The following is a 26,310-nucleotide window of genomic DNA, read 5'->3' as shown; positions in this document are numbered from 1 at the left end:
GATAATATTAGAGCTATCATTAAAGCTAATCTAACTGACTCAGGTGTGTTGGGACCAACTAAGTTGCAGGCTACCGAAAGGTGGTTGGATGCTGAGGCTGTTGACACTAGCCTGACTTTTGAACAGAAGCGGGAGCTGCTTTTGCTGCAGGCTGCGATAGAACAGAAAAGATTAGATGTGAAAAAAATGGAGTTGGAAGAATGTAGACTGCGATTAACTGGTGAGGGCCACGCCCACCTCGATGCTTCCGGTAGGGGAACTTTTAGCTCGTTTGATGTTGGCAATAATCTGCGTTTGGTTCCTCAATTTTCTGAATGGGATCCAGATACTTTTTTCTCCCTGTTTGAGCGTGTTGCTGATAGCAGAGGTTGGTCTGATCTAGATCGGACACTGCTTTTACAGTGTGTGTTCACAGGCAAGGCTCAAGAAGCATACTCTGCTCTTACAGTGGATGAAAGTAAAGTTTATACCACTGTGAAGAAGGCTGTTTTAACAGCTTATGAGTTGGTACCGGAGGCGTACAGACAGAGGTTTCGGACATGGCAGAGGGGTGGGAAACAAACCCATGTTGAGTTTGCCAGGGAGCTGGGAATCCATTTTCATAGGTGGTGTGCTTCCTTGAAAATTAGCACTTTTGTTGACCTCTGTAATTTGGTTGTCCTGGAACAGTTTAAAAACTCTGTTCCAAGTCATATTGCTGTATACATCAGTGAACATAATGTGAAGACAGCTGCTGAAGCTGCTAAACTAGCAGATGAATATGTTCTTTTACACAGAGGTGGCCGTGGGTATCAAACTGGCAATGATTTTGGCTACAGGAGTGGCAGTCAATCTTTTGTGGGGGGTCATGTGAAGGAGGAAGGTGTTGGTCCTGATCTGAACAGTAGGTCAGAACGGGTTTCAGGTGGGCATGCTTATTTGGATCCAACTGACGTATGTCATTATTGTAAAGCCAGGGGCCATTGGAAGCGTGAATGCCCTAAACGGGGTGCTCAAGTGAAATCTGCTGCGTTTGCTGCCTCTGAAAAACATGCTGGTTTTGTTTCCTCCAAGCAGGTGGGAGTAGGACGGAAGTACACTTCGGACCAGGGGGATTTTTCTCCTTTCATTTCTGATGGCCATGTGTCCAGAGTGGGGAGTGATGCTACAGTGCGGTAAAAATTTTGAGGATACTGGGGCTTTTAATTCATATATTGTGAGCTCTGTATTACCATTTTCTGAGGAAACCAACACTGGCGATCATGTTTTAATGCGGGGAATGGGTCTTTTGGTGGAACAAGTTCCACTGCATAAACTGTCATTGACCTGTGGATTGGTTCAGGGAGAGGTTATTATGGGGGTGCGCCCTGCACTTCCTCTTGAGGGAGTGGATGTAATCTTGGGCAATGATCTTGCTGGTGGACGGGTGTGGACTGATTGTCTGCTGCCTGCACCCATAGTAACTTCTTCCCCTGTGTTAGGGAAGTTGGATGAGAGTGCTCAGTGCTTCCCTGGGGGAAGCACTGAACACGAGCTATGTGTCGGGCTGAGTCTGCATCTGTCCCTGACCAGGAAGGTGGGGGAGCAGAGGAAAGTGATTTCTTCTCTGTATATGTCCCTGATTCTCTTTTGTCTGTTTCTCATAGTGACCTGATGGCGGAGCAGAGGGCAGATTCTTCTCTTCGTCATCTGTTTGATCAGGTTGTCACTGAGGAAGAGAGTGTGGCTAGAGGGTACATGTTGAAGGATGGATTGTTGGTACGGAAATGGGTGGTACATGGGGAAGATTTTGTTGGGGGTCCACTCTGGCAGACTGTTGTTCCCTCTAAGTTTCGCAGTGAAGTGTTGCAGGCTTCCCATGATCAATCAGGGCATTTGGGGGTCCACAAAACTTATAATTATATCCTGCGTTATTTTTTTTGGCCTCGGTTAAAAAAGGATGTGTCTGAATATATCAAAACCTGCCATACTTGTCAGATGACAGGAAAGCCAAACCAGAATATTAAGCCGGTTCCCTTGTATCCAATTCCGGCAATTATGCAACCCTTTGAACATCTTATTATTGATTGTGTTGGTCCTTTGCCTCGTTCTAAAGCTGGAAGTAATTATTTGTTGACAGTAATGTGTCAGACAACAAGATATCCAGCTGCATATCCACTCCGTACTATTACTGCTAGGTCTGTGGTGAAGGCTCTGACCCAGTTTATTTCTATTTTCGGTATTCCGAAAGTTATCCAATCTGATCAAGGTTCAAATTTTTCTTCTCATTTATTTGCTCAAGTTTTGAAACTGCTTCAGGTGAAACATAATCAGGCTTCTGCGTACCATGCTCAGAGTCAGGGTGCTCTCGAGAGGTTCCACCAGACCCTCAAGTCTTTGTTGCGTAGTTACTGTGTGGAGTTAAACCGGGATTGGGAGGAGGGTTTACCATGGCTTTTGTTGGCTGCTCGTGAGGTGGTGCAGGAGAGCACTGGTTTTAGCCCAAATGAGCTTGTTTTTGGACATGCAGTGCGAGGGCCACTTAAACTGTTGCATGATGCTGTGAAACCTTCACAACCCCCGTTTAAGTTAATTGATTATGTCAATGGTTTTAGGCGTCGTTTGTATGTGGGGGTGGAAATGGCTAGAGAGAAGTTGACCTCTTCTCAGGAGAAAATGAAGCGCATTTATGACCGTAAGGTGGAACGTCGGTGTTTTAGTCCTGGTGATCAGGTACTTGCATTATTGCCAGTTGTCAGCTCCCCCTTCCAGGCTAAATTTACAGGCCCATTTACAGTTTTGCGCAAGCTATCAGATCAAAATTATTTGCTGGCAACGCCAAAACGGAGGAAGTCAACACAACTTTGCCATGTAAATTTATTAAAACCATACTACACTCGGGATTCACAGGTGTCTGCCAGTAAAGATGAGGAGGCGCAGGTTGATGAGACTGTTTCTGTGGTTGCTACAATGGGTTGTTTGGGTTTCTTGTCTACGCTTGAAAACGATGAGGTAATTCCACCTAGTGAGAGTTTGTTGACTGGCAGGCTAAACAATTCTGATGCATTTAGGAATTTGGATTCTTTATTTGCACACTTGTCTCAGGAGGGGATCGCTGAGTTGACTGGTATGTTTAATGAATATCATTGTTTGTTTGGTGACGTGCCGAGTAGGACACACTTAATCCAACATGATATTGATGTAGGTGAGGCACAACCAATTCGTCAGCGTTTTTACAGGATATCTGAAGCGAAGCGGAAGGTCATGGATGAGGAGATTCGGTACATGCTTGATAATGGTATTGCTGAACCCTCTGCATCTAGCTGGGCATCACCTTGTTTGTTGGTGGAGAAGGCAGACAAAAGTTTTAGATTTTGTACTGATTACCGGAAAGTGAACATGGTTACAAAATCTGATGCTTACCCCATGCCACGCATGGAAGACTGTGTTGATCAGGTGGGTTCAGCTCGGTTTGTCAGCAAATTTGATTTATTGAAGGGTTATTGGCAAGTTCCATTGTCTGAGAGAGCTAAAGAGATCTCTGCCTTTATAACTCCCTTTGGTCTGTTCTCTTATTCTGTAATGAGTTTCGGATTGCGAAATGCACCGGCAACATTTCAGCGTCTCATGAACATGGTTGTATCGGGGTTGGAGGGGTGTGCCGTATATTTGGATGATGTGGTGGTTTTTAGTGATACGTGGAATGAACATCTGGCTCACATACGTAAGCTGTTTGAACGGCTGGCTGAAGCACATCTGACCATTAACTTGTCCAAGTGTGAGTTTGCTAAAGCCACTGTTACCTATTTGGGTAAGGTGGTGGGGCAAGGGACTGTGCGTCCAGTGGAAGCCAAAGTAACTTCAATTTTGCAGTATCCTGTACCAACCACAAAAAAAGAACTCCAGCGGTTCCTGGGTCTCGTGGGGTACTACCGCAGTTTTTGTAAGAACTTTTCTACGGTGGTTTCTCCGTTGACAGATTTGCTGAAGGATAAGGTGAAGTACACCTGGTCAGCATCCTGTCAGAAAGCTTTTGATGATGTCAAATCTGTTCTCTGTTCTTCCCCTGTTCTGGCAGCTCCACGATTGGATCATCCTTTTGACCTTCATGTGGATGCGAGTGATGTAGGTGCAGGTGCTGTCTTATTTCAGCAAGATGATAATGGGGTTGATCGACCTGTGAGTTTCTACTCTAAGAAATTCAACCATTTTCAGGTAAACTATTCTGTCATTGAAAAAGAAACACTGGCATTAATTTGGGCCTTACAGCATTTTGAGGTATATCTCGATTCTGGCAGTGTTCCTCTGGTGGTTTATACCGATCATAACCCCCTAACATTTTTGCATTCATTGCAGTGTCCGAATCGCAGATTGATGCGGTGGATGTTGTTTTTGCAGCCTTACTGCCTGGATATCCGCCATATTAGAGGCTCAGATAATATTGTGGCAGATGCTTTATCCAGGGCTCCTTGTCCCTAGATTTAAAAATCATGCCTTTAATTTTCATTCCCCTTCTTTACAAGGTCCTTACAGGCTTCTCCAGTGCCTGGAGTGGGTGAGCTGTTAAGGTGGGGACTGTATGGGTGATTGTGGTAAGGCAGCAAACTTTGTTAATGTTGTTGTCTCCTGGTTATTTAGTTGAATTGCTGCGTCTTTTGGAGTTCCATTAGGGACTCCATTTTTATGGGGGGGAGTGTGACAGTCCCCTCCTATCCAGTAGGGGTCGCTAGGCTAGTCCATTATTTGTTTTTGTTCTTTCAGGAAGCAGGTGGATGGACTGCTGATTGAACGCACCCGGTGGCTAATAAATACTGGCATCTAGTCAGTCACAAGGCCTGCTTGGTTGGCCTCCGGACCTGACCGGAACAGGCAGCACTGCTCCACACTTCTCTCAGACTGGCTGAGCAGTCCTCTAAGCGTATACTTTTTTTTGAACAAATAAATTGTTTCTTTGGACCCGCTCGTCTGTCTCCCATTTTTGTCATTGCCCATGGGGGGGGCGTGACAATAGTTAACTAAAGCTAACGAAATAACCAAAACCGAAATCGAGAGAACATTTTGTTAACTGAAATAAGCATTGGAGAAAAAGTACAGGTAACTGGAACTATATTATTCAAATTAGAAAACTAACTAAAATAGAGTAAAATTGCAGATATAATATCCTTTGTTTTTGTGTTATATTCTATTTGTTAGTCTTTCAAACTAATGTGAAGTTGACTTTCTCTTTTTCCACACACAAGCAGTTTATGTCCACTATTGGCAAATGACGGGACTCCATGTGGCGGCTTTCTGCTTTTCCTCAAAACGGCAACAGCTGGGAGAAAACGCAGCATCAGTTGCTTGTTCAGCAATAATTTATTACATTTTTTGAAAATGGGATATTCTGCTGAGTATTCATTACTCAGTCGATGTATACATAATCACAATGTAATACGTTGACCATTTTGAATTCTGCACCTAAAGAAACTAACCTGCTATTACAACGAATAAAAACTTAACTATTAACTAAAACTAAACAATGTTTATCTAATAAGAACTAATAAAACCTTGCAAACACATGGCAACAAAATGAAAAAAAAATTTTTAATTTAACAAACAAAAAGCTTCAACAAAATAAAACTAAGCTATCATGAAAAATACAACTATTATAACCCTGGTAACAGGGTATAAATACATATTATCATCACAGTATTAGTATCTGTAGATAGTTCTTCATAGTGAACTATGAAGAACTATTCATCAGTTGTTGGACATCACATTCCACTCTGTGCCAGTGATACATTCAGCCTCTCGGTTGAGGTCCATTTTTAACAATTTAACAAGAAAATGAGAAGATTCTCTTATATAATAATAATTTCTTCTGATAAAGATGTGTGTGTTAAAGGCAACGCCTGTTCTGTTTTGAAATGTCTACATCAGGGCAGCACTTCTGATATGCATTCCCCTCAGAGTTTGTTGGGATTATGCTTCATCAGCCATCGGCAGTCAGAGTCTCATGTGCTCCAGCCAGCGGTCAGATTAGACTCAGGTTGGACGGAATCAGAAATCATTCATGTCGGAGTCAAGCTAACAGACAAAAGGGACACACACTTCTCATGTTCATTTCCCTCCATCTGGAATAAGTGAAAACTCTTCCAGCTTTTTATATAAAACATATGAAGTATTTCTGACATGATTGTGAAACTCTCCGTGGCAGTGATTTTATGAAGGAGACTAACGTGGAGTCTTTATGTCAACTTCCTGTCTGTCTTTTAGGCGTCTGATGGCATCCCTGTGAAAAAGTCCAAACTGGAAAACGCCCCCCCATCACAGTCTCCACTTGGTGACAAAGAGAAGCAGCACGACTGGCTGCAGTCCCTGTCTGCCTCAAACAAGGTTGGTGCGGCTGAGATCAGATGGAAGTTGTTGTTTTTTGTTTTATCTCCCAACTTTTCTATGACCTTGAAGCACTTCCAAGTCCTGATCGTTTTCAGATCAAGTCTGCTGGTCTAAAGTGAGATCTTGTGTCTCTCAGGGGATCAACTGCCTGCAGCCCAGACAGAGACCTTCAGCTTTCAGACCATGGTCTCCTCACATCTCTGCTGGGGAGAAGGAGCCGCCCCCCCACCCTCTGGCTCTGCTGAGAGACAGGTGAGTCCAGCTCGCCACCCCATGGTCCACCCATCGACCCACCGTGTGATCTACCTTGTGATCTAACCCCCTGTGATCCACCCTGTAGTTGATCTGCTACCTTATGGAAACATCTGATTCTTTTAGCCGAACACTATGAGCCTTAACCTCACCTGTCGTTGTCCTCCAGCTTCTACAACTACAAGAGCCTCGAGGATGCTGTGGCCCCCAACGTGGCCCTCACGCCACTCCCTCTGGGGAAGGCGGGGCCCACGTCCCCGTCTGCCGCCAACACGTCCCAGCCTTCAGATGAGGGTGCGAGCCACAGCTCCAGACCTCGTAAGAGAAGAGCTACGGAGGAGCTGCCAGCTCCAGAGGGCCCCTGCCCCCCGCCTGCTGCCGCCTGCCGGCCCCCGCCGCAGGATGACAAGGACTCTGAGGTGGAGGTGGAGGTGGAGAGCCGTGACGACTGTGAGTAGCCTAGTGCTCCGGCCCCCTGTGTTCATAAACGTGTGTCAGTCGTTGACGTGTTTCCGATCTTTCCTCCACAGCCACCTCCTCCATGTCCTCCCTGTCCTCGCCGTCCTTCACCTCATCCAGCAGCTCAGCCAAGGACCTGAGCTCACCGGGGGCCCAAGGGCCGGTCTGCACCGTCACGTCGGCAGAATGCTCCGCCCCTGCCGCTGCAGCCCCCGCTGTGACCGCGGCACCTTCGGAGCTGGGGCTGGAGTCAGAGCTGGAGAGCCTCAGGCAGGCGCTGGACGGCGGGCTGGACTCCAAGGAGTCAAAGGAGAAGTTCCTGCATGAGATCGTGAAGATGAGAGTGAAGCAGGAGGAGAAGCTGGGCTCAGCGCTGCAGGCCAAGCGGAGCCTCCAGCAGGTACAGTTAGGCTCTGCGCTCATTCACTCCACTGCACACAGTGATGTTCAACAAACTAATCAAAGAAGAAGAACGTCCATACAACTGATCTCACAACTGGTTTCTCAAAACTAAAAAGTGACTTTTATTGGTGTCTGTACTCACGCAAATATGCAGCACATTCATGACAAGCATGTTTAGTATGCAGTGGAGCACCTTCTGCTGCTCTCTGCTGCACGTGAGATTTATAGACAGGCACCGGAGGAACCAGTCCTTTCCTCCACAGCTGGGTTTGGAAGCTTCTTAGTTAAATCTCACCATGTAGACTTCAAGTCAGGTGACTTTAAGGGCCTTTCTTCCTCTGAAACCCAGCCTTGCTGGACTCTGAGGTCACGTCTGGGTTCATTGCCCTGTCCAGTCTGGACATGGGACCCTTCACCACCTAGCAGTGCCTTCCTGTGGAAGCTGCAGTCACTCCAGGTTTTTTATAGGCTTCTTTTACTGTCTCCAGGTGACGCACATGTTCCTTTAACTTTGAAGTTGTGAACTTTGCCCTTAGTCCAGTTCCTAGGAACCCCAAGGGTCTTTGCTCGGTTGTGCTGCGTGTCCTTGGTTTTGATCTTTTCCCTCAACATTGTCAACAGCTTTTTTCACTACCAGAAAGTGAAACCTTACACCAAGACGTTGCTCCGAATGACCGTGTTGTATTGTACTTTACGTCTGTGTGGCGTGAACACTGGATGCTCGGCTGCAGACAAGAAAACCGCAGAGGGAATCGTAAAGACAGCAGAAAGATTGTCCTGCTTCCCTTCCCTGCAAGAGCAGGCGCGTTTTGTCAAAAGCCAGAAACATCATGGAGGATATTATCCATCCTGGCCACTTTCTGCTCCAACTGTTACCTCTGGCAGGCGCTGTAGAGCCAGCAAATCCAGGACTTTTAGATTCTCTAAGAGCTTTTCTTTTTTCCATTTGCCATATATGTTATGAGTAACCACTGATGCATACCTTGTCCTTTTGTCTTGAGTGAATGTATTTTACCTGGAGTGAATTTTAATTATTTATGTCTTTTAATTTCTTTTGATGCCTTACCTCATACCGTGAAGTTGCAGTAAAAAGCTTGTTGAACTATTTGAATGACGATCAAGGTTTTCTACTCATCTATTCTACTCTAATAAGGCTCCTGATAAACCTCACACTCTACCGGTGGTTAAAAAGAGCATTTATTTCACTCTTTGTAACATTAGTTTTATTTAACATTTTAAATGGTTTCAGTCATTTGCTGATTACAAACACACGAGGAATTTAGAAACCTGCCAATAAGAAGAACTTGGAGATAAACGCGGAGAACTTGCGGGCTAACTGTGGCCGTCTCTTCTTCACAGGAGTTGGAATTCCTGCGGGTGGCGAAGAAGGAGAAGCTCCGAGAGGCGACCGAGGCCAAGCGCAGCCTGAGGAAGGAAATTGAGCGTCTGCGAGCCGAGAGCGAGAAGAAGATGAAGGAGGCGAACGAGTCGCGGATCCGTCTGAAGAGGGAGCTGGAGCAGGCGCGGCAGCTGAGGGTCTGCGATAAAGGCTGCGAGGCCGGCCGTCTCCGCGCCAAATACTCCGCACAGGTCCGGCACAAACTGGAGCCTCTCACCCACTGACTTCCAAATGTGGAAACACTGAAAAACCGTCAGACCCTGAAGGGGGCTGAGCTGCTGTATGTAAACAGCCATCATACTGTCTCACTTTCAAGACAGGGGGAGACAGAAAGAGTTCTCTTCCTCCCAGTGAGAAATGAACGGGTGTAGTTCGGCTCCTCCCCCTGGAAGAGGAAACAGGAAGAGGCGTCAGCTTCCCTGAGGCAGCTTTAGACAAAACAAAGAAGGAGGCTGTGTCCTCCAGCTGCGTCCACGTCCTCCTGCGGAGACGCGGCCGTCTCAGAGAGGAGACGCTGTCAGTGCAGTCAGGAAAGCAAACAAGATTAGGACGTGAGAGCGGCAGAGTGTTTGGATGAGTGTGAGACACTGAGCTCTTCATCTTTGATCTGTGGTCCAGTTCCAAAACCTGATCACTGTTTCTGGAAAATACTGAGTGGAAGGACGCTCAGCAAACAAGCTGCTGCTGCTGCTGCTGCTGCTGCTGCATACGTCTCCATGTGAAACCGTCTGTTTGGGTTTGAGTGGATGTGGCTGCAGTGAGGAGCACACGGTGTGGTGAGGTCACACTGAGCTGGCCTATCAGCGCTCTGTGTTAGGTCCTCCCGCAGCCTCAGCCAATGGGAAGACGTGTTACTCTGGGACGGCTGAATGTCTCCAGCACAGGCCTTTCTCCGTTTCTCCTGTGCTTCTTGTCTTCACAGCTAATGTAGCTAATGAGAGGGGGCGGAGCTAATTCTTTACTCGGAACCTGAACAAAAGAACGAGTCGAATCTCAAAATGGCTCTTAATGACAGTAACGTTGGTCTCCGGTTGATTCTAGCAGTTCATCCATGAGAGATTTTGCCAGTGGGAACTTTCGACTGAGCAAGGCTGTTTCACAACAGAACCATGAGCGGTTGCCGTGACAACATTAAGAAACCTTGGGTTTGAAAAAGAACAGCAGCTGAGAGGAATCAGTTTTTTTTTGTTTTTTTTTTAGACCTTACAACATTAAGAAAATGACTCTTTCCACACAATCTCAGAACTATTTGATCAGTCAGTTACATGCGATCATGGGTTTTACCTCCTTTACTCAGATTGTCTCCGGTCAATTTTTGACCAGGTCAGGAACAGAACGACAAATTGTGAAGTTGTGGACGTCGATTTTCTGCATTGGATTGCGGCCTGCCTAGAGGAGGAAGTGAACAAAGACGTTCAGTCTGTGTCGATCACGCTTCCGAATATCGAATGAACATCAGCCATCTCTACGACTTCTGTCTCTGCAGTGGAGGCTGGTTGTTTACAGAGCGCCAGTTTGACACTATGAATCTCAAACTGGTGCACCGTGTATGTAAGTCACAGGCAAACGTTAGCAGTTGGGTCAAACTTAAAACAGAGTCCACACCTGCAGGAAGCAATCATTTCTCGATAGCCGAGAGCCTGGACCCTCTGGACGAAGCAAAGTGTAGGACAACGGGCTGTTTTTCTTTTTTTTACCAGACTAGGGCTTCACCTATCGCAGTTTTCTGGCCATCATTGTGTTTGAAGTTTATGTAAACAGAATTGAAGGTTTTGTCTCTCAAGATGACTTCTCTTCTGTGTTTATCAGATCGAGGACCTCCAGATGAAGCTGCAGCACGCCGAGGCCGACCGCGAGCAGCTCAGAGCCGACCTGCTGCAGGAGCGGGAGGCCAGGGAGCACCTGGAGAGGGTGGTAAAGGAGCTCCAACAGCAGCTCTGGCCCAAACCTGGCTGCAAAGAAGCGCCCCCTAACAAGTAACCCCGAGAAAAGCCTCGGCACTCAATCATTCCCCCTCATTGCTCTCATCCCATACGACACAGCCTGCTGCTCCAGTAGCTCTGGGCCGACCCACGGCACCACTGTCACCGACACCTGAACCCAAATCGTCCAGAAGACAGAGAAAAAGTTCCCATCAGAGGAAACACGCAGGTGTTTTCTGATCCAGACCCACGCAGAGTGAAGGGAGAGCAGAAGCAGCCAGGGGACACGCGTTTCTAAATCCAGCACCGACTGACTCACCGTTCACACTCAGACCTGCAAACAGACGAGGACACGGAGTTCACCGAGCGCAGCCGCGCCCACCAGGAAACGAAACGAGACTCTCACGCCGCACTAGCAAACTGCTGGAAGGCTGTCATTACATCACAGCTGCAGCGAGGGGACCACGGCCCAGAGGGCCGGGCCGGGCCGGGCCCCCCAAATGAAAGGCTTCCAGCGTCGGCTCACGGCTGGAAGCAGGCAGAGGCTTTTCAAGACATTATAAGCTATCTACAGACTGCATAGCGATACGTACAGGAAAAAAAAATAAAATGCTTTTGTCAGTGCTGGTGGAGCGGAAGCAGAGACAGTACAAATGAATACGATGGACAGTAAATATAAAAGATGCAAACTCCACCACGGCGTGGTTGTTCAGGAGGTTTCCTGTCATTCAGTTAAAGGCACCTTCTCTGTTTTCACTGAGCACTTGTTGGACAGTCTCACACACATCCACGCTGGTTGCCATAGTTTTACTTTGATTTTCTGTCTTTTTTTTCTTTTTCCCTCCAGTGTGAGCGTGGCCTTGTGTTCTCGTAATCTTTGAATGATAGACGCCGTGTTTTTTTTTGTTGTTTTTTTTGTTGTTTGTTTTTTCCTCCATACCGGCTTCGTCATCCGGTAGCTTTTCAGTGGGCTCTCATCAATTACCACAAAAATGTCTGATTGTTAAGTTAAGGCGTGTAAATAATAATAAAAAGAAAAGTTTTTTTTTGTTTTGTACTTTACAGTAATGAATCGCACTTTCGTCAAAACTTAAAAAAAAAAAAAAAATAGAAAAAAAAAATCCAGTTTAAATGCGTTTTACTGCCACCGTTGTCATCCAGTGGTCACAGAATCAAGCGAGTGTTTTGTGTGGAAGAGTTGCTGCGGTTTCCAGCAGCTGATTGTAAATAGACCGAAAAATGTTCAGCAGGCAGAACTTTTCAGGAAGTTTGGAGCTGCTCAGATCTCTGTGGCCTGGACTGTTACAGCAGCGCGAACAAACTAACAAACAGTCAACTCTTGGATGTTGTTTTTTGTACGTGGAGATACTTTTACTTCTTGTCTGTTGTGTTCACAATTAGTTTTCGGTAGGAACCTCATCTTCTTTATGCATGAGAAACAAAAATGGTTTGCCATTCATATAGTCACTTATTGGGCATTGATACTGTACATGTAAGGGTTTTTATTGTGTTATGCAACTTAAAGCAACTTGTCTTATTTAGCAGGAAAAGCATTGGTGTTAAATAAAAGCCAAATGCCATTTTTAGATCAACTCACATTTACAAAAAATATATATATACCTATAAATATTGAAAGAGGAAAACAAAAAAACGAGTGCAATGCTGGACAACCTCAAGTGCCTGAGAGATGGGCGAAAGGTTTCCAGAGTCAGAAACCTGACGGTGGCGCTGCCGTCCAGTTCCCATTAGCAGGTTTCGAAACGAAGAGGCCCTTCTGTGCTCTGCAGCGCTTTAATCAGTGTTTCCTTGAATCAGCAGTTTACAGAACTCTGCGCAGCGCAGAAAACGCTCTCAACAAATGCTTCAAATGTTTTGGGGTTTTTTTGTTTGTTGTTGTTTTTTCTTCTGATGTCTGAACCAATGATATGCATGCTCTCAGAGGAGATTTTATAAACAATCCTGAAAAAATAAAAATGGAAAAGAAAAAAAAAAGAAAAAAAAAACTTGGTAAATTGTTACTAAAGATTGTACATAAGGACTTTTACAGTTGGGTTTGCCGATGCAAGTGTTGGAACGGGCCTTTTCTGATCCAGCATTACAGATGTTCCCTGATGTTGCCTCCCTCCAGCAGACCTGTATTGGTACATTTTTCTAGTAGTTTTTACTCTTCAGAGCTCATATCCTCTACGTTCTGGTTTTCTACGGCGGAGGGAAGCGCTAACATTGGCCTGTCTGCTCTCCCGTGCAAAGCAAAGGAAGAAAAAAACAAACAAAAAAAAACGATTTAATGATGTCCTGTTTTCTAAAAGAGAATCATTTTTTTCTAAGCGATGGGCAGCAAAGCAGCAATAACAGTCCGTATTAATAGGCCAAATACTAGCCAGTGTGAAGATTTGAATACAAATTTACACGTGTAAATATGTTTTTCATTCACAATACTGTATTATAAATGTACATGGTGTTTCCATATCGTTTCTTACAGCAGCTGTTTGTTTTTCTTTTCCGTGTTTTTGTTGTTGTTGTTTTTTTTTTTTAAAGTTTGTGTTTTAATGAAAATGTTTCAGGAACAGTTGATGCAGAGAGTATTCCCTTCATAAACATTTTATCCTGTTTTTTTCTTTTTCGAACTAAATAGTTTTTACTGAATTATCTTTTTTCACTTCTTCATATAGGTTTTAAGCAAATGTTCAGCATCGTATAGCCGGCCCACATGACTTCCTCTCCCCTCGCCCTCATGTATTATTTTTAGCCCTGTGCTGCTGCTGATACTATATACAGTTCTAGAAATATTTTTATGTAAGAGGCAAGCTTTGTCATGTATTAATGCCACATATATAATATGAAAAGAAGCTTGGCTTATTCATCTACGTCCGTTTTTTTCCCCCGTGTTTTGACACCTCTCCCCTTCCCTTCTCTAACGACTCGGACTATATTGTAAAGGACTTTATGAGATTATGTTTGAAAATAGCCATGCTTATATACTACAGTGACTGAATGTACAGTGTATAGATGCATTACCAGAAATAAAGATGTTTGTCCAGATTGAATGGCCCAGTTTCTACTCACTCCTAATTATCCTAAAGTAGTGACAGACTTCATGCTTTGTTGTTCTTCAGACTGGCTCAACAAATAATTCAGGTCAATCCAAATAAGAGCTCGGTTTCATTTGTTTCTTTGCTTCGTCCTGCTGCAGCATCAGTGAAGCGTCTGGAACCAGGCGTGCATTTCAGTAAATTAGAATATAACCAGTATGAAATGTAATTCAAAAACTGAGACTGTTTATGTGGAATAATACACAAAGTGATGAATCTTAAGCGTTTATTCCTGCTCATTTTGATGATTATATATAAATCTATTAAAAACAAAAAGTAAATCAGTTTCTCAGACAATTCGATATATAAAAAATATAATATGTATATATATTTTGAATTCAGCAGTGTTATTTTATGAGCTACAAAATCTTACCAGAGCTCCAGCAGGTAGTCCTTGATTTCTCTCTTTAGAAGTTTATTTTTTCTTCCACAGGAGGAATGATCTGCAGCTGCAGTTGTTACTGATAGAAACTAGTGAACTGGTCCGATATCTGTGTGTGGTGATGGGACTCAGTCCTGAACCTTCGGAGCCTCATAAAGACGGTTACAAAGTCAGCCTTCTATCACCTGAAGAGCATTTCTAGGATTAAAAGACAGATATCACAGCGAGATCTAGAGAAACTCATCCACTTGTTGATGTTTAGTCACATTAATTTCTGCAACAGCGTCTTCACAGGTCTGCCTGTAAAAATCAATCAGACAGCTGCAATTGATCAGAACACTGTCGGCATTCTCTCTAAAACCAGGAAGACAGAGCATATCAACTGAGATTTAAAGTCCCTCCACTGGCTCCCTGCAGCTCAAAAAATAGACTTTAAAATACTGTTGTTAGTTTATAAATCACTGAATGGTTTGGCACCACAACATATTAAAGATCTGCTGCTGTTGTATCAACCTTCCAGACCTCTCAGGTCTTCTGGTTCTGGGGATGCAGACCAGACACAGAACCAGAACCAAAGGAGGAGAAGCGGCATTCAGCATCTACGCACCACACATCTGGATCAAACTTTCAGGAAATGGCACACAAAAACAGTCTTTCTACAAAGTAAGACTACTAATGCCATTAGTAGTATTCATCTTAGCCTGTATTCCAACTTCTCACCTGTGTGCTCGTGGGGATGCGGTCATTGTCCTGCTGACCGCTCTCATAATTTCTGGGAGTGTCCTGTCCTTAGGCCATTCTGGGAGGATATCGGCCACACTGTCAGAGAGCTTGGTAACACTGACATGACACTGTCATAAACATGACATGACACCTTTATTAATGTCTATGGCTGATGTCATGAAGCGTCATTTGGTAAATAATGACACTTTTAATGCAAAGTTGAATTAAAAGTCCATTAAAATTCCAAACTTTGCATTATTTTGTAAATAATGACACTTTAATGCAAAGTTGTCACTCTTAATGAGACTTTTAATGCCACTTTGCGTTAAAAGTGTCATTTTTTACCAAATGACACTTCATGACATCAGCCATAGACACTCATAAGGACTCCTTCATGTTCACGACAGATGTTATGTCATGTTTATGACAGTGTCATGTCAGTCTTATGCACATCCTGTCAAATAAAGAGTTACCATAGCAGATCCTAAAACAATGATGATGGCAAGGAAAAAAAGCAATAACTATTCAAAGGCTTAGCAGCCCAATCCCCAGAATCAAACAGTTGATGGACAATGTTAATAGTATTCAGGGCATGGAGCATTTGACCTTTAAATTGGGACTACAAGAAGAAAAGCGGGATGCTTTCTGGGAATAATGGGACACACATCCTATGACAAGAGGTGACAACCTGTCATTATCTTGGCACTGCTTGTGTGTCTTTTTTTCTCTCTGCCTGTTCATCATTGGTATTCTAGGTTTTTAAGATCTCTTGCTTTCCCCAAAATGTTCCGCTTTATCTGTTTGTACTTTCCCCCCCCCAGTTTTCTGTACTATTTTGCTGCTTTATAATGCAAAATGTTTTGATGAGGAAAAAGAAACTGAATTAATACTAACAATAATAATAATAATAACAAGAGTATGTTCTTGCTTCCATTTCCCATCTGGTTTATGTACCCAGATAGGGTTGTTTCAGAGCAGCTGCAGGGGGTAAAAAAAAAAAAACAACAACTCCATAATTACAGAGGAAACCTTGAAAAGCAAAAGACGAGCTGCAAACTCTGAACTAGACACTAGTGCACCCCGGATCTCCATTTTACGCCTACTCTGCCTGCCAGCATTTCATGTAAACATTCATTAGTGTGAGCTCCAAAGCTGTGTGTGTACTATAAATTGTTCTCATCAAATGCTACATCAGCAGATCAGATTCAACAGATATGCAGACGAAGCGTCTGTGTAGAGGTAAGTCCAACACTGTTGATGAACATGGGGGATTTACAGAAGTAGTTTTTGAAGGAGAGAAGAGAGATGATATTTCTCCTGCAGTTTTTGCCCATCACTCTCTGGAGCTCCTCTGCAGTTACTGCTGTGCCTCATGGTGTGTCATGACGTTGGCTCAGTCACTTCAGTCAGATGAAATGATCCCGTTCTGTGTCAATATGAATGATTTCACCTGTTTCAGTGTTTCAAAAAGAGTCCATCGCAAGATTTGTGAGGTTAGATGTTTAAACCAAGTTGAATTAGTGTAAGGATGAGAATACTTTCAAAAAGTGAAGAGAATAGATACTGCTTACTTTTACATTATTCCACCTACTATGGCCAACATTTCATCAAATGCAGCAGACTTGACCTTTCTCTCTCTGCTGCACTCACACACACTCACACACACGCACACATGCAGCTGGGTTCCTCAGAAAGGCCGCTATTAGCCGGTGCAGGTCACTGGCCTCTGGGCAGGTTCAATATTTATGGGTCGCTGCAGCGTTTTACCATCTCAGCTTGACAAAAGTGATCAACGTCTCAGATCCTGCGCCTGTCAATCCGACAACTCTGCACATCATGTCGGCTGCCGTCACAGTCGGCCCCGCAGGATGTCTGTCACTGGCTGACGAGCCGGGGCTGTCAGGAGGTCGCACACAAAAACGGGCCGGTAGGCTGGCAGTTCTTAGCCGTGATCTCTCCAGACTTAAGCAGGTGTGCCTATATGCATACTCACACCAAAAATATCCAGAACAGGTTTGGAACGCATGTGTGCCAAACAGCCCCAACAGTTTTATACCTGGACCCACGTAGCAGATGCATGTGCAGGACTACGTATGTAGAGCAATGTTCTGTAGCACAAAGAAATTCTAGTTAACACTAGAAGTAGTGATTGCTTTTAAATTCAATTCACTTCCAAAAGACTTTATTGATCCCAAAGGAAATTAAATGTTTCTTCAGAGAGTTATTGTAGATAGTGATGGCTGTTGCCAGAGAAGATCTCTTGTAGAGAAATTTGAAGCAGATGTTCTGTTTTTCTATAACGCTGTGACGTCAGGGTTGTCCATGATTTTTTTTCTGCTTTTATGAAGAATCTTTCTTTGCATCATCATCTTCTACGGAGGTTCTGGTTGTCCCCAGAACAGAACCAGTTCAATTTGATTTACTTTTGAAAGCTAAAATCTAATCATGGACCCAGATTGCTGAAAACATTACATATGCTTCCAATGCTCAGTGGATTTGAATTGTTTATGTAAGGATGAGAATACTTTCAAAAAGTGAAGAGAATAGATACTGCTTGACCCTGTTTCTACATTATCATACTTGAGATGAGATAATTCTTCCCACACCATGACACAAAGCAGTCCACCAGATTGACCTTGTCTCATTTGCTGATTCACACACACATAACTGCATACACACACTCACACACAGAAGTTGGACAGCTGGGTTCCTCAGAAAATATTAGCCGGTGCAGGTCACTGGCCCTGTGGTGCTCCTTTGCAATATTTATGGGTCGCTGCAGCGTTTTACCATCTCAGCTTGACAAAGTGGTCTATCAGGTAGATCTCAGGTGATTGTGTCAATCCGACAACTGTGTCTTTTGGAGTTTCTGACAAAGCAGTTCAGGCTGAAGCAGCAGTATTTACTTATGTATTTTTTTTTTTTTTTATGAAACTGACACTATGTTGTGACAGTTTGGTATGAGACAGATGATCTATGAAAAAAGCAGGTGTGCCTATATGCATAACTAGCACCAAAAATATCCAGAACAGGTTTGGAACGCACGTGTGCCAAACAGCCCCAACAGTTTTATACCTGGACCCACGTAGCAGATGCATGTGCAGGACTACGTAAGTAGAGCAATGTTCTGTAGCACAAAGAAATTCTAGTTAACACTAGAAGTAGTGATTGCTTTTCAATTCAATTCACTTCCAAAAGACTTTATTGATCCCAAAGGAAATTAAATGTTTCTTCAGACAGTTATTGTAGATAGTGATGGGTTGATTGACACTGCCAGTATCTTCCTCCTGGCTCTGATTGGCTGTTTGAAGCAGAACGTCTGTTTTTCTTCAGACAGCAATAGTAGCACTCAGGAGGTGCCATGATTTTTTTCTGCTTTTATGAAGATTGTCTTTGCATCATCCTCTCATCACGGATGGTGACAGTTTTAACAAATATTTATCAGGCTGTTGAATATATATATGTCCCTGGCTCTGATGTGTTTGTTGAACAAATGACAGCAGAATGATAGATTGTTTAACTCCACAGTGATGGGAAAATGGCTCTGATTGGTTGTTTCCGGCCCAGCAGAGTATTTCTGCAGTTAGCAGTAGGACCACAGGGAGAAGGCGGAGGAACCCAATTTGTTTCATAGATGATCTGTTTCAATTTACACCATCACGACCTAGTAACAATTTTAACAAATATGTGAAGAAACGTGTTGTTTCTCAACAATACGTTTCTTTTGCAGTTTGTAAAAATTACAAACCGCAACTTTAAAGCCTCTGGAAAGTCATAAGAAATCCTGTGGAAATTCAACAAAGTAACTTTAAAGACACAACATGTAGAACCTTAACATAAATAAAGCGTGAACCTATTTTTTAACAGGAGTCCTAAACCAAGGTTAGAGAACGCTGCAGTTGTGTAGCAGACCTGGGGTGAAAGCAGCCCAGCAAAGAATGAACAGTGTTACTGACCATGCTGCATTCCCTGTAGCCTCTGGGGGGCATAATGTGGGGGTTGTAATTGACTGTGGTTTAGAGAGGGTGCTGGGACATCTGTGTCATGCCGGTGAAGTTGAACTGACATGACGTGCCCTTCAGAGGCTGCCTGCGCAGCAGGGCTCCTGTCACATGTACACACAGAAGAGCTCCTATTAATTAATCCAGATGGTTGCAATTTTTTAAACGGTATTTCAGCTGCTGTTTAGGTGAACTTAGGCTTTGTCTGAGCTGCTTCTGCACAAACGTCACAAAACAAGATGAACGAATATGTGCCTTTCGCAGTCAGTAGTGATACAAGATTAGAAATATTGAATTCAATGAGAAGGTGTGTCCAAACTTTTGGTATGTACTGTAGTTTTCTGTTGAACAAAACGCAGTGTGTCTTGCTAATTATTTAATCCAAAAAATTAAATGTGTGGTGAAACAATGTCTTTCATTTAAATACGGGGAGACATGCCAGGATCTCGGGTGGTTTGAGTTGGTTTTGGGCTCGGTTCATTTCTGTCCCTCAGTTCCTTTTCTTTGATTAGATCAGTTTGTTCAGTCCTGTCTTAGAGATTCTAGTTTATTGTGTTTATTTCTTGTGCCTGGTCCTTTCTAAGCTACTCTAGTTCTACGTTTCTCATGTGTAGTCATTACTTAATGATAGATTCATTTCCTGCTTGCGGATACCAAATGCAGGTGTGTGTGTGTGTTACAATCACACTCACACCCTTTTCTTGCTCATGCACATGTGTGCAAGAGCATTACCACCGTTAAAAATGTTGTGCTACAGGCCTTGCGTGTTCAGGAACCAGACACAGTTTTCCTGTGTTGACTCGATATTCCTCCAGCCTTAACAGGAAACTTAAAGACAATCACATTAAGCAGCTCCTGTTAATTCCTTCTGCTGACTTCTGTATGTTGGAATATTTCCTCTTTGTTTTTTCTTTCTCCTCAGCTACAACAGTTTGCACTGCAATAAGTTCAAAACTTGGGCCTTCTGGAGTTGCTGTTGGCTGAATGAGAAAGACGCTCTAATGAAAGGACCTGGAAATAAAGTTTAAAGAGTGAGCTTTGTGTTTCATGAACTACATCTGAACATGAGGCCACGATTTATTTCATTATTATCAGACTAATGATCTGAATTCATCATTGGATTTGGAAACTAAAACATTTTGCACAATGCAGTAGCTGTTCATCTTTTTAAATCCTTTTTGAACAAAAGATAATTCTCTAGTTTAATGTTAAAGTAAATCTGCCGTGTTTATGACATGGAGATTAGTTTTCTCTCTCTTGCAGAGTAGATTAAAAATGTTTTCATGTATCCATGGCTTGAGGTTTGTTTTTCTCGTTTTTACTCCTAATCAAACGGTTTGGCAAAGTCAAAAATGTGTTTCATGAACATAGCAAAACAATATGCAATGCCACTGTTGTTAAAACATGGTGAGTAGCTACATGGTTATATTCAATAAATGAGAATATTACTGACAAGTTAATGTATTTTGTGAAACCCATGATGGAATAAATCCACACAGACAACTTTCTTTATTCCTTTATTTCGGCTTATGTTCATTTTCCACTTACATCAAATAAAAACAGGGCCTTTAAGATTCGCAGTATTACATCAAACCAAAGAACATGTTCTTTGTTCAGAAAACATGTTTTCTGCAGAAAATAAAACGTATGTCTACTACCTGCTGAAAAAGGTCGCTATTTTCAGAAGCTACTTTCGATTTGACGAGAAAGCCTCAACTGGACGCATATTCCAACTGATGAAGCATCACTGTGCATCAGTTCATTGCAAAAAAAAAACGTGAATGTCATAGCAACAACCGCAGACAGCCAAAAAATACCAGCTAACTTCATTTCTATTCAGTCGTGTCAAAAGCACTGTAAAGTTGAAGCCAACACAACATTTAGAAATACAGCTGTTGCCCACGCAGCATTTGCATCCCAACGTTCTGGCAGTGACTGAACCCCAGAAGCTGCAACACTCAAGTCTTAAACCAGATTTTCTTTCATGCAGTTAGAAAATGCCTCCTTATAGAGTTGCAGTGTACAAAGGAAATACAAGTCCTGTGACAGTTTGAGATTCTTATCTTCAAATACTGTTAAGCCAGCTGACCTGGAGCTGACCTGGAGCTGACCTGGAGCTGACCTGGAGCTGACCTGGAGCTGACCTGGAGCTGACGAAAAATGAGGTGGAACTCTGGGTTCAGTTCTGTGCAGGTCAGGCTGGAGGACGGTGACCGGGAACGGTAAATTTAAGGTGAAACATAAAAAGAGCTTGACAAGAGCAGAGGAAAAAGAATAGACCAGAGCAAAACAGCCAGTTGGGGATGAAGAGGGTGGAAAACTTCCAAGGTCAGCCTCTGTCATGTCATGTCAATATTAAACCGCTGCTGTAGGTGTGCATGACTTACAAATCCCCACCGACCACTCCGGTCAGGCATGGAGAGAGAGAGAGAGAGAGAGAGAGGTCCCAGGTTGTGAAGAGAGTCTGTTGATGCCCTGAGGCGTACAGCCTCCCTCACAACTCCTTTTTCCATGCAAAGCTCCTGCGTTGAATTAATCATGTGCAATATGATAGTTCCAGCTCTCCTCCTCCTCCTCCTGCATTTTGGGGGGCATCTCTTTGTGCCACTGGGATCGCACCTGCACTGCTACTGGTAAAAATGGCGGCTTCAAAGCGAGTGTGAATAGCCAAAAGGAGAGAAAAAGAAATGAACACAAGCAGGGAGTGACATACCACCACCGAGTGAAAGTGGAATCCAATGGCTTCTCTAGCCACTGGCTTGTTAGCACAACTGACCTTCCAAGTTCAGACTTGTCACACTAGCCTGCAGCCATGTTACCACTAACTATAATTATGACCTTCCATAATCATGAATGAGTAAAAGGCTGGGGGCACTGGGTGCTGGACCCCACTGAAGGGTCTGTGCACAAACATTTTTCATGTTTTCTGTTAGTACGTCACAAGAAAAGACATTTCAGTCAATCACATTTATTTGTATAGTACAGCAACAAGGCAGTTCAAAGTGTTTTACACCATAAAGAGACAAGAATTAGAAGTCATAGAAACTTCATATAGTCAAGAACTGAGAAACCAGTGACAGACATTACATTTTGATGAGTGCCATCATCGAGATCATCAATATACATTGAATATGTGGGTCCATTTATTATGGTTCAAAAGCAACTAAACAGGTGACGTTTTAGCCTCGATTTAAAGAAACAGTAACGCTAACTAGCTAATATATTTCTCTGGGCTCTTTCTGACCGCCTGCTGACGGTCAGCTCTTGACGATTAAAGGAAGTCCAGGTTCTTGTCAGTCCAGAAATTCTCCATGACTTAGTTGATCTAAGCAATGCAGCTATTGCTTAGATCAGCTCAATTATGTCTCTGAAGATGCTTTCCATTTTGTTGCTGTAGTAAACCTCCAAGGTTTTTTACCAAGGGAAGAAAATCATATTTTCAAAGATTTTCATGGTGCTGGTAGGCCGTGAAGCAAGAGGTGTCTTATTCTGTTTCCCCAACATGTGGTCTACCGTAACGGTGGCGCAGACACAACCACCTGGACAGCTGAGGGAGTCACCAAATAACACCACCTTCCTAAAACGGTTAAGAAAACATACTGGCCGTCCAAGACCAATATGGACAGTGGTCTTGACTCTTTAGGTGAATATTGGCACAAAGTTATTTGGTAGCTACAGGCTAGCAGTTTGGTGTCACAATGTCGAATTGATTAGAAACCATCACATCTTGGCCTTTGTCATAGACAGTGAATTGTTGCTGAGTGTTTCTGTGGGGAAAAGACAAAGACGAGGACTCGAACAACCCTGATGTTCACCATGGCTTAGTGGCCTCAGGAGTATTTCAGGGTCACTGACACTTTTTTAAAGGATTGACAATCAAAAGTCAGCAAGTTAAATAGATCAGTAAAACTTGTGCATCTGCAACAGTGACGTTGTAATCGTAGATGACACAATCTAACAATTATACTCTACTTTTTCAGATTCTGCACTGTGCCATTCTCCATTATACCACAAATACAAATTAAAGCATAAAAAATGACCCTTTTGCCAAGAGCTTCAGCAAGTACTAAATAGTGAAACAACAAAATGATGATCATGAGCAAATGGGGCTCTTCCACTGGTCGCAATGTGACCAATCAAACACTCTGAAAGTCTGAGCCGTGTCCCAGTCTTTCCCACAGCATCATGCCCAGGGTGATCTTTTTCAAACTCCTCCAGATTCAATATGGCCACCTTGGTTGCTCCTCCATGTTTTAGTGATATTATTATCAACAGCATTTTATCAGATTTTGGAATGAAAATTTTCCGAGCGCAGCGGAAAAGTGCCCTAATTCTTTACAATTATGTCGTACTTAAAATCCCAAGATGAACAAAAAAGAAGAATGTTTATCAAATAAGTGACATGAGAACTGGCTGGTTGTTTTGTTAACAGCAGCTGTTATTACTTTCATTTGATTAATTTTTCAATGCATTTCTAGGAATTTAGTTCCTGCTAACCAGCCTGACAGCTTTCCAGATTAATAAGGCATGAAAAACAGAGAAAGCACACTGCTGCCTTATTTTACACAGCGGTCTATTGTGTTTTTGTTCCTCACAGTATGAAGAACATTTGACTCCAGAGCCCTCGAGTTAGCCTTAGTGTATGTATGTGGGTGTAGTGAGACTGTCCTCCTCTTTATAACTTCCATCGTTCACTTGTCAAGTATCTGTTAAAAGGATTCAGAGGAGAAGTGGGTGGGAGAGGCAACACGTGTCCACCACTGTTAATGCTGGTCAACTTATTGAAGCCACTCTGAGCTTACTTATTGCTCAAGCTCTCCAGGAGAGAAACTGCACTACAGCGCCTACACACACACACGCACACACATGCGTGGCTATCTTTGTGGGGACTTTCCACTGACATCCATTCATTTCTACAGCCTAAACCCTAACCCCTATCCAAACCCTAACCCTATCCCTTATCTATCTAACCCTAAACAATACTCAATTTGCACCTTAGTCCTAAATTTAACCCCTGACCAAAAACAGCGTTTCCCCTTGTGGGGACCAGGCTTTGGTCCCCACAAGGAGCAGTGGGTCCCCACAACATCGCATGTGACAGAAAAATGGTCCCCACAAGGTATTACAAACAAACGCACACACACACACACACACACACAAACACACACACACACGCACCAACACATATATGGAATTGAGACTGTGCCCTTAATCAACAAAGAGCAGACTTCAGGACAGAGAAGCAGAGCAGAACAGAACACATCAATACTCAGATAACACAGAGATCACACCAGTCTGCACATAAATAATTCCCCATGCAACAAAGAAAAGTGGCTCTATCAACAGACCTTCAGGTCAGTGTCCAGTGAGTGAGTCTTTGCTGTATTGTACATTTCCTGGAAACTGGGTCCCGACCACATGGAATCTTTAGCGATAGCACTTTGACCAAGTGAGCCACTTATTACGGGAATTAGCTTAACTGTCCTTCTGAACCTCATTTTATGCAGTGAAGCAAACACAGTAAGTTACTTATGGGTCGTAGCATGACTTTCCTGCACTGAGTTTAACTAAGATAAGTCTTGATTCTTTCAGACCATGTGACTCATTAAAATCGGATCCGATCAAAACAGGTATCCAGAAATGTTGTGTTAACCCTTTCATGCGTAGCAGTCGCTGTAGTGGACAACTATCTAAAAGACAAACATTTTCTTGTGTTTCTTGTGGATTTTTATGCTATAAATTTATTACATAAAATGTGTGCCAGTAGTTGATATGATGGCACTAATGCATCATATCAACTACTGGCCATCCACTGCAAGCGGACTGGTTATATGGTTCTTAGGCAGGTGAATTTTCCTACTGGTTCTAGTGGTATGGCTTGGTACAACTTGTATTTCATCAACTGAAGATCAGTAGACACACTTCAGTGGACACTAAAGGGGTTTCTTATAAATAAACACATAAAATGTGTCCCATCATCCCCATGGTAATGTAGCGTACCTATCTAGACAGAGAGACAATCTAGAGCGGCTCAGAAGGGAGTGACACAACGAGTTTCCAGTATTTCAATGTATTTTAATCTTTGAGATGCTGAAATTCGGGCATTCTCCTATAATTCATATTCATAAAAAAATACACACTCATAGTGAAATGTTTGCTCTATGTGAGATAAATACATGTAACATGAGTTTCAGTTTATTTTTGATCCATGTCCTGAGGTTGACTTATTGTTGACCACCTGATCCTGTGTGAGCAAATGATAAGAGTTATATTTCTGACTGCTGCACATCTTTATGCTTCTTTCCTTGTGTAATGACTGGATGCTATTTTAGCTGTTATTTGTTAGGTGGTTGGAAACAAATACAATTAATCTTCGGTCAAAAAATCTAAGTAGCAAGTAGATAAATAATTTAGAACATTTTTACATCAAAGTGAGTTATTTGGTTATGCCTTTGAAACTCCCAATTAATCTCCAAATCTTTGGCGGTTTAATAAAGTCACATCTAACTTTGTGATGTTAGTCTGATTTGATTCTTCATTTAAGCCAATACTTTGTTTTTAATTCTAAATGCTCCTGAAATTAGGACATTCCTTATTTAAAGATTCTGTTTACATATCCTTCTGAAAACAGTGCAGTACATTACGTTTCTCAGGAGTCAAAAACTGTTGTTTTGGGGAGTTGCACTAAATTTAAAGGCTGAAGATTATAACTGCAGCTCAAAAACATAATTACATGGCTACACACCCACCTACCATGTAAACTAACTCAGGAATGTACCAAGCCTTTAGTGCATTAGTAAAGTGTTCACATTTTATGCCCTCTGGCAAGACCGGCTGTTTCGGTAAAGGCAAAGGTCAAAGGTTATTTTTCGTTCTACAGATATGCAAATCGACTGCAAGTTTTCAAACCACTTTAAAAAAAAGAGAAAGGTTTGCATTTTAAATCCCTTCACCTGGTAAAATAAAACAAAGAGTAGTGGCAGCTATTTTTCGGTCTGGATGTTCCTTTAAATGTGTGTGTGGGCAGAAGCCATACTCTGCAGAGGCTGCTGGTTGGACAGAAACTGGCAGCTGGCTGCGTTCCAGGTGGATGGAGGCTGAGCGACGCCTCGGCGCACTGAAATATTGATTCAGAAAGGTGAAGACGCCTGCAGGCTATAGGCAACGTTTGGACAATGCATGCAGGGGAATGTGAAAGCTAAATTTCTGCATCCGTATCGCGTCTGAGTGAGGAAACATTTGGACGGTTGAGTCTTCTTCCGAACTCGCTTTACATAAACTTCCTAGATTTACATTTCTCAGTGGAAATGTGTGAGACTTTGTGCATAAATCATTCATAGTT

General features: G+C 43.0%; 1 protein-coding gene across 1 annotated transcript in view; it reads left to right on the top strand.

Moving 5' to 3' along the window:
• The window catches only part of skia (v-ski avian sarcoma viral oncogene homolog a), a 75,775-nt gene extending 61,963 nt beyond the window's left edge, over positions 1-13,812 (top strand). Inside the window, exons 2-7 of the mRNA XM_044097199.1 lie at positions 6,214-6,333; positions 6,473-6,588; positions 6,758-7,038; positions 7,119-7,447; positions 8,809-9,039; positions 10,658-13,812. Of these exons, the coding sequence (XP_043953134.1) occupies positions 6,214-6,333; positions 6,473-6,588; positions 6,758-7,038; positions 7,119-7,447; positions 8,809-9,039; positions 10,658-10,828 (1,248 nt within the window). The 3' untranslated portion in view covers positions 10,829-13,812. The remainder of the gene's footprint in view (positions 1-6,213; positions 6,334-6,472; positions 6,589-6,757; positions 7,039-7,118; positions 7,448-8,808; positions 9,040-10,657) is intronic.
• Positions 13,813-26,310: the final 12,498 nt, after the last annotated feature.

The sequence above is a fragment of the Gambusia affinis genome, linkage group LG01 (assembly GCF_019740435.1).
Source record: "Gambusia affinis linkage group LG01, SWU_Gaff_1.0, whole genome shotgun sequence".
Classification (NCBI taxonomy): domain Eukaryota; kingdom Metazoa; phylum Chordata; class Actinopteri; order Cyprinodontiformes; family Poeciliidae; genus Gambusia; species Gambusia affinis.
This window is presented reverse-complemented; position numbering and strand designations above follow the sequence as displayed.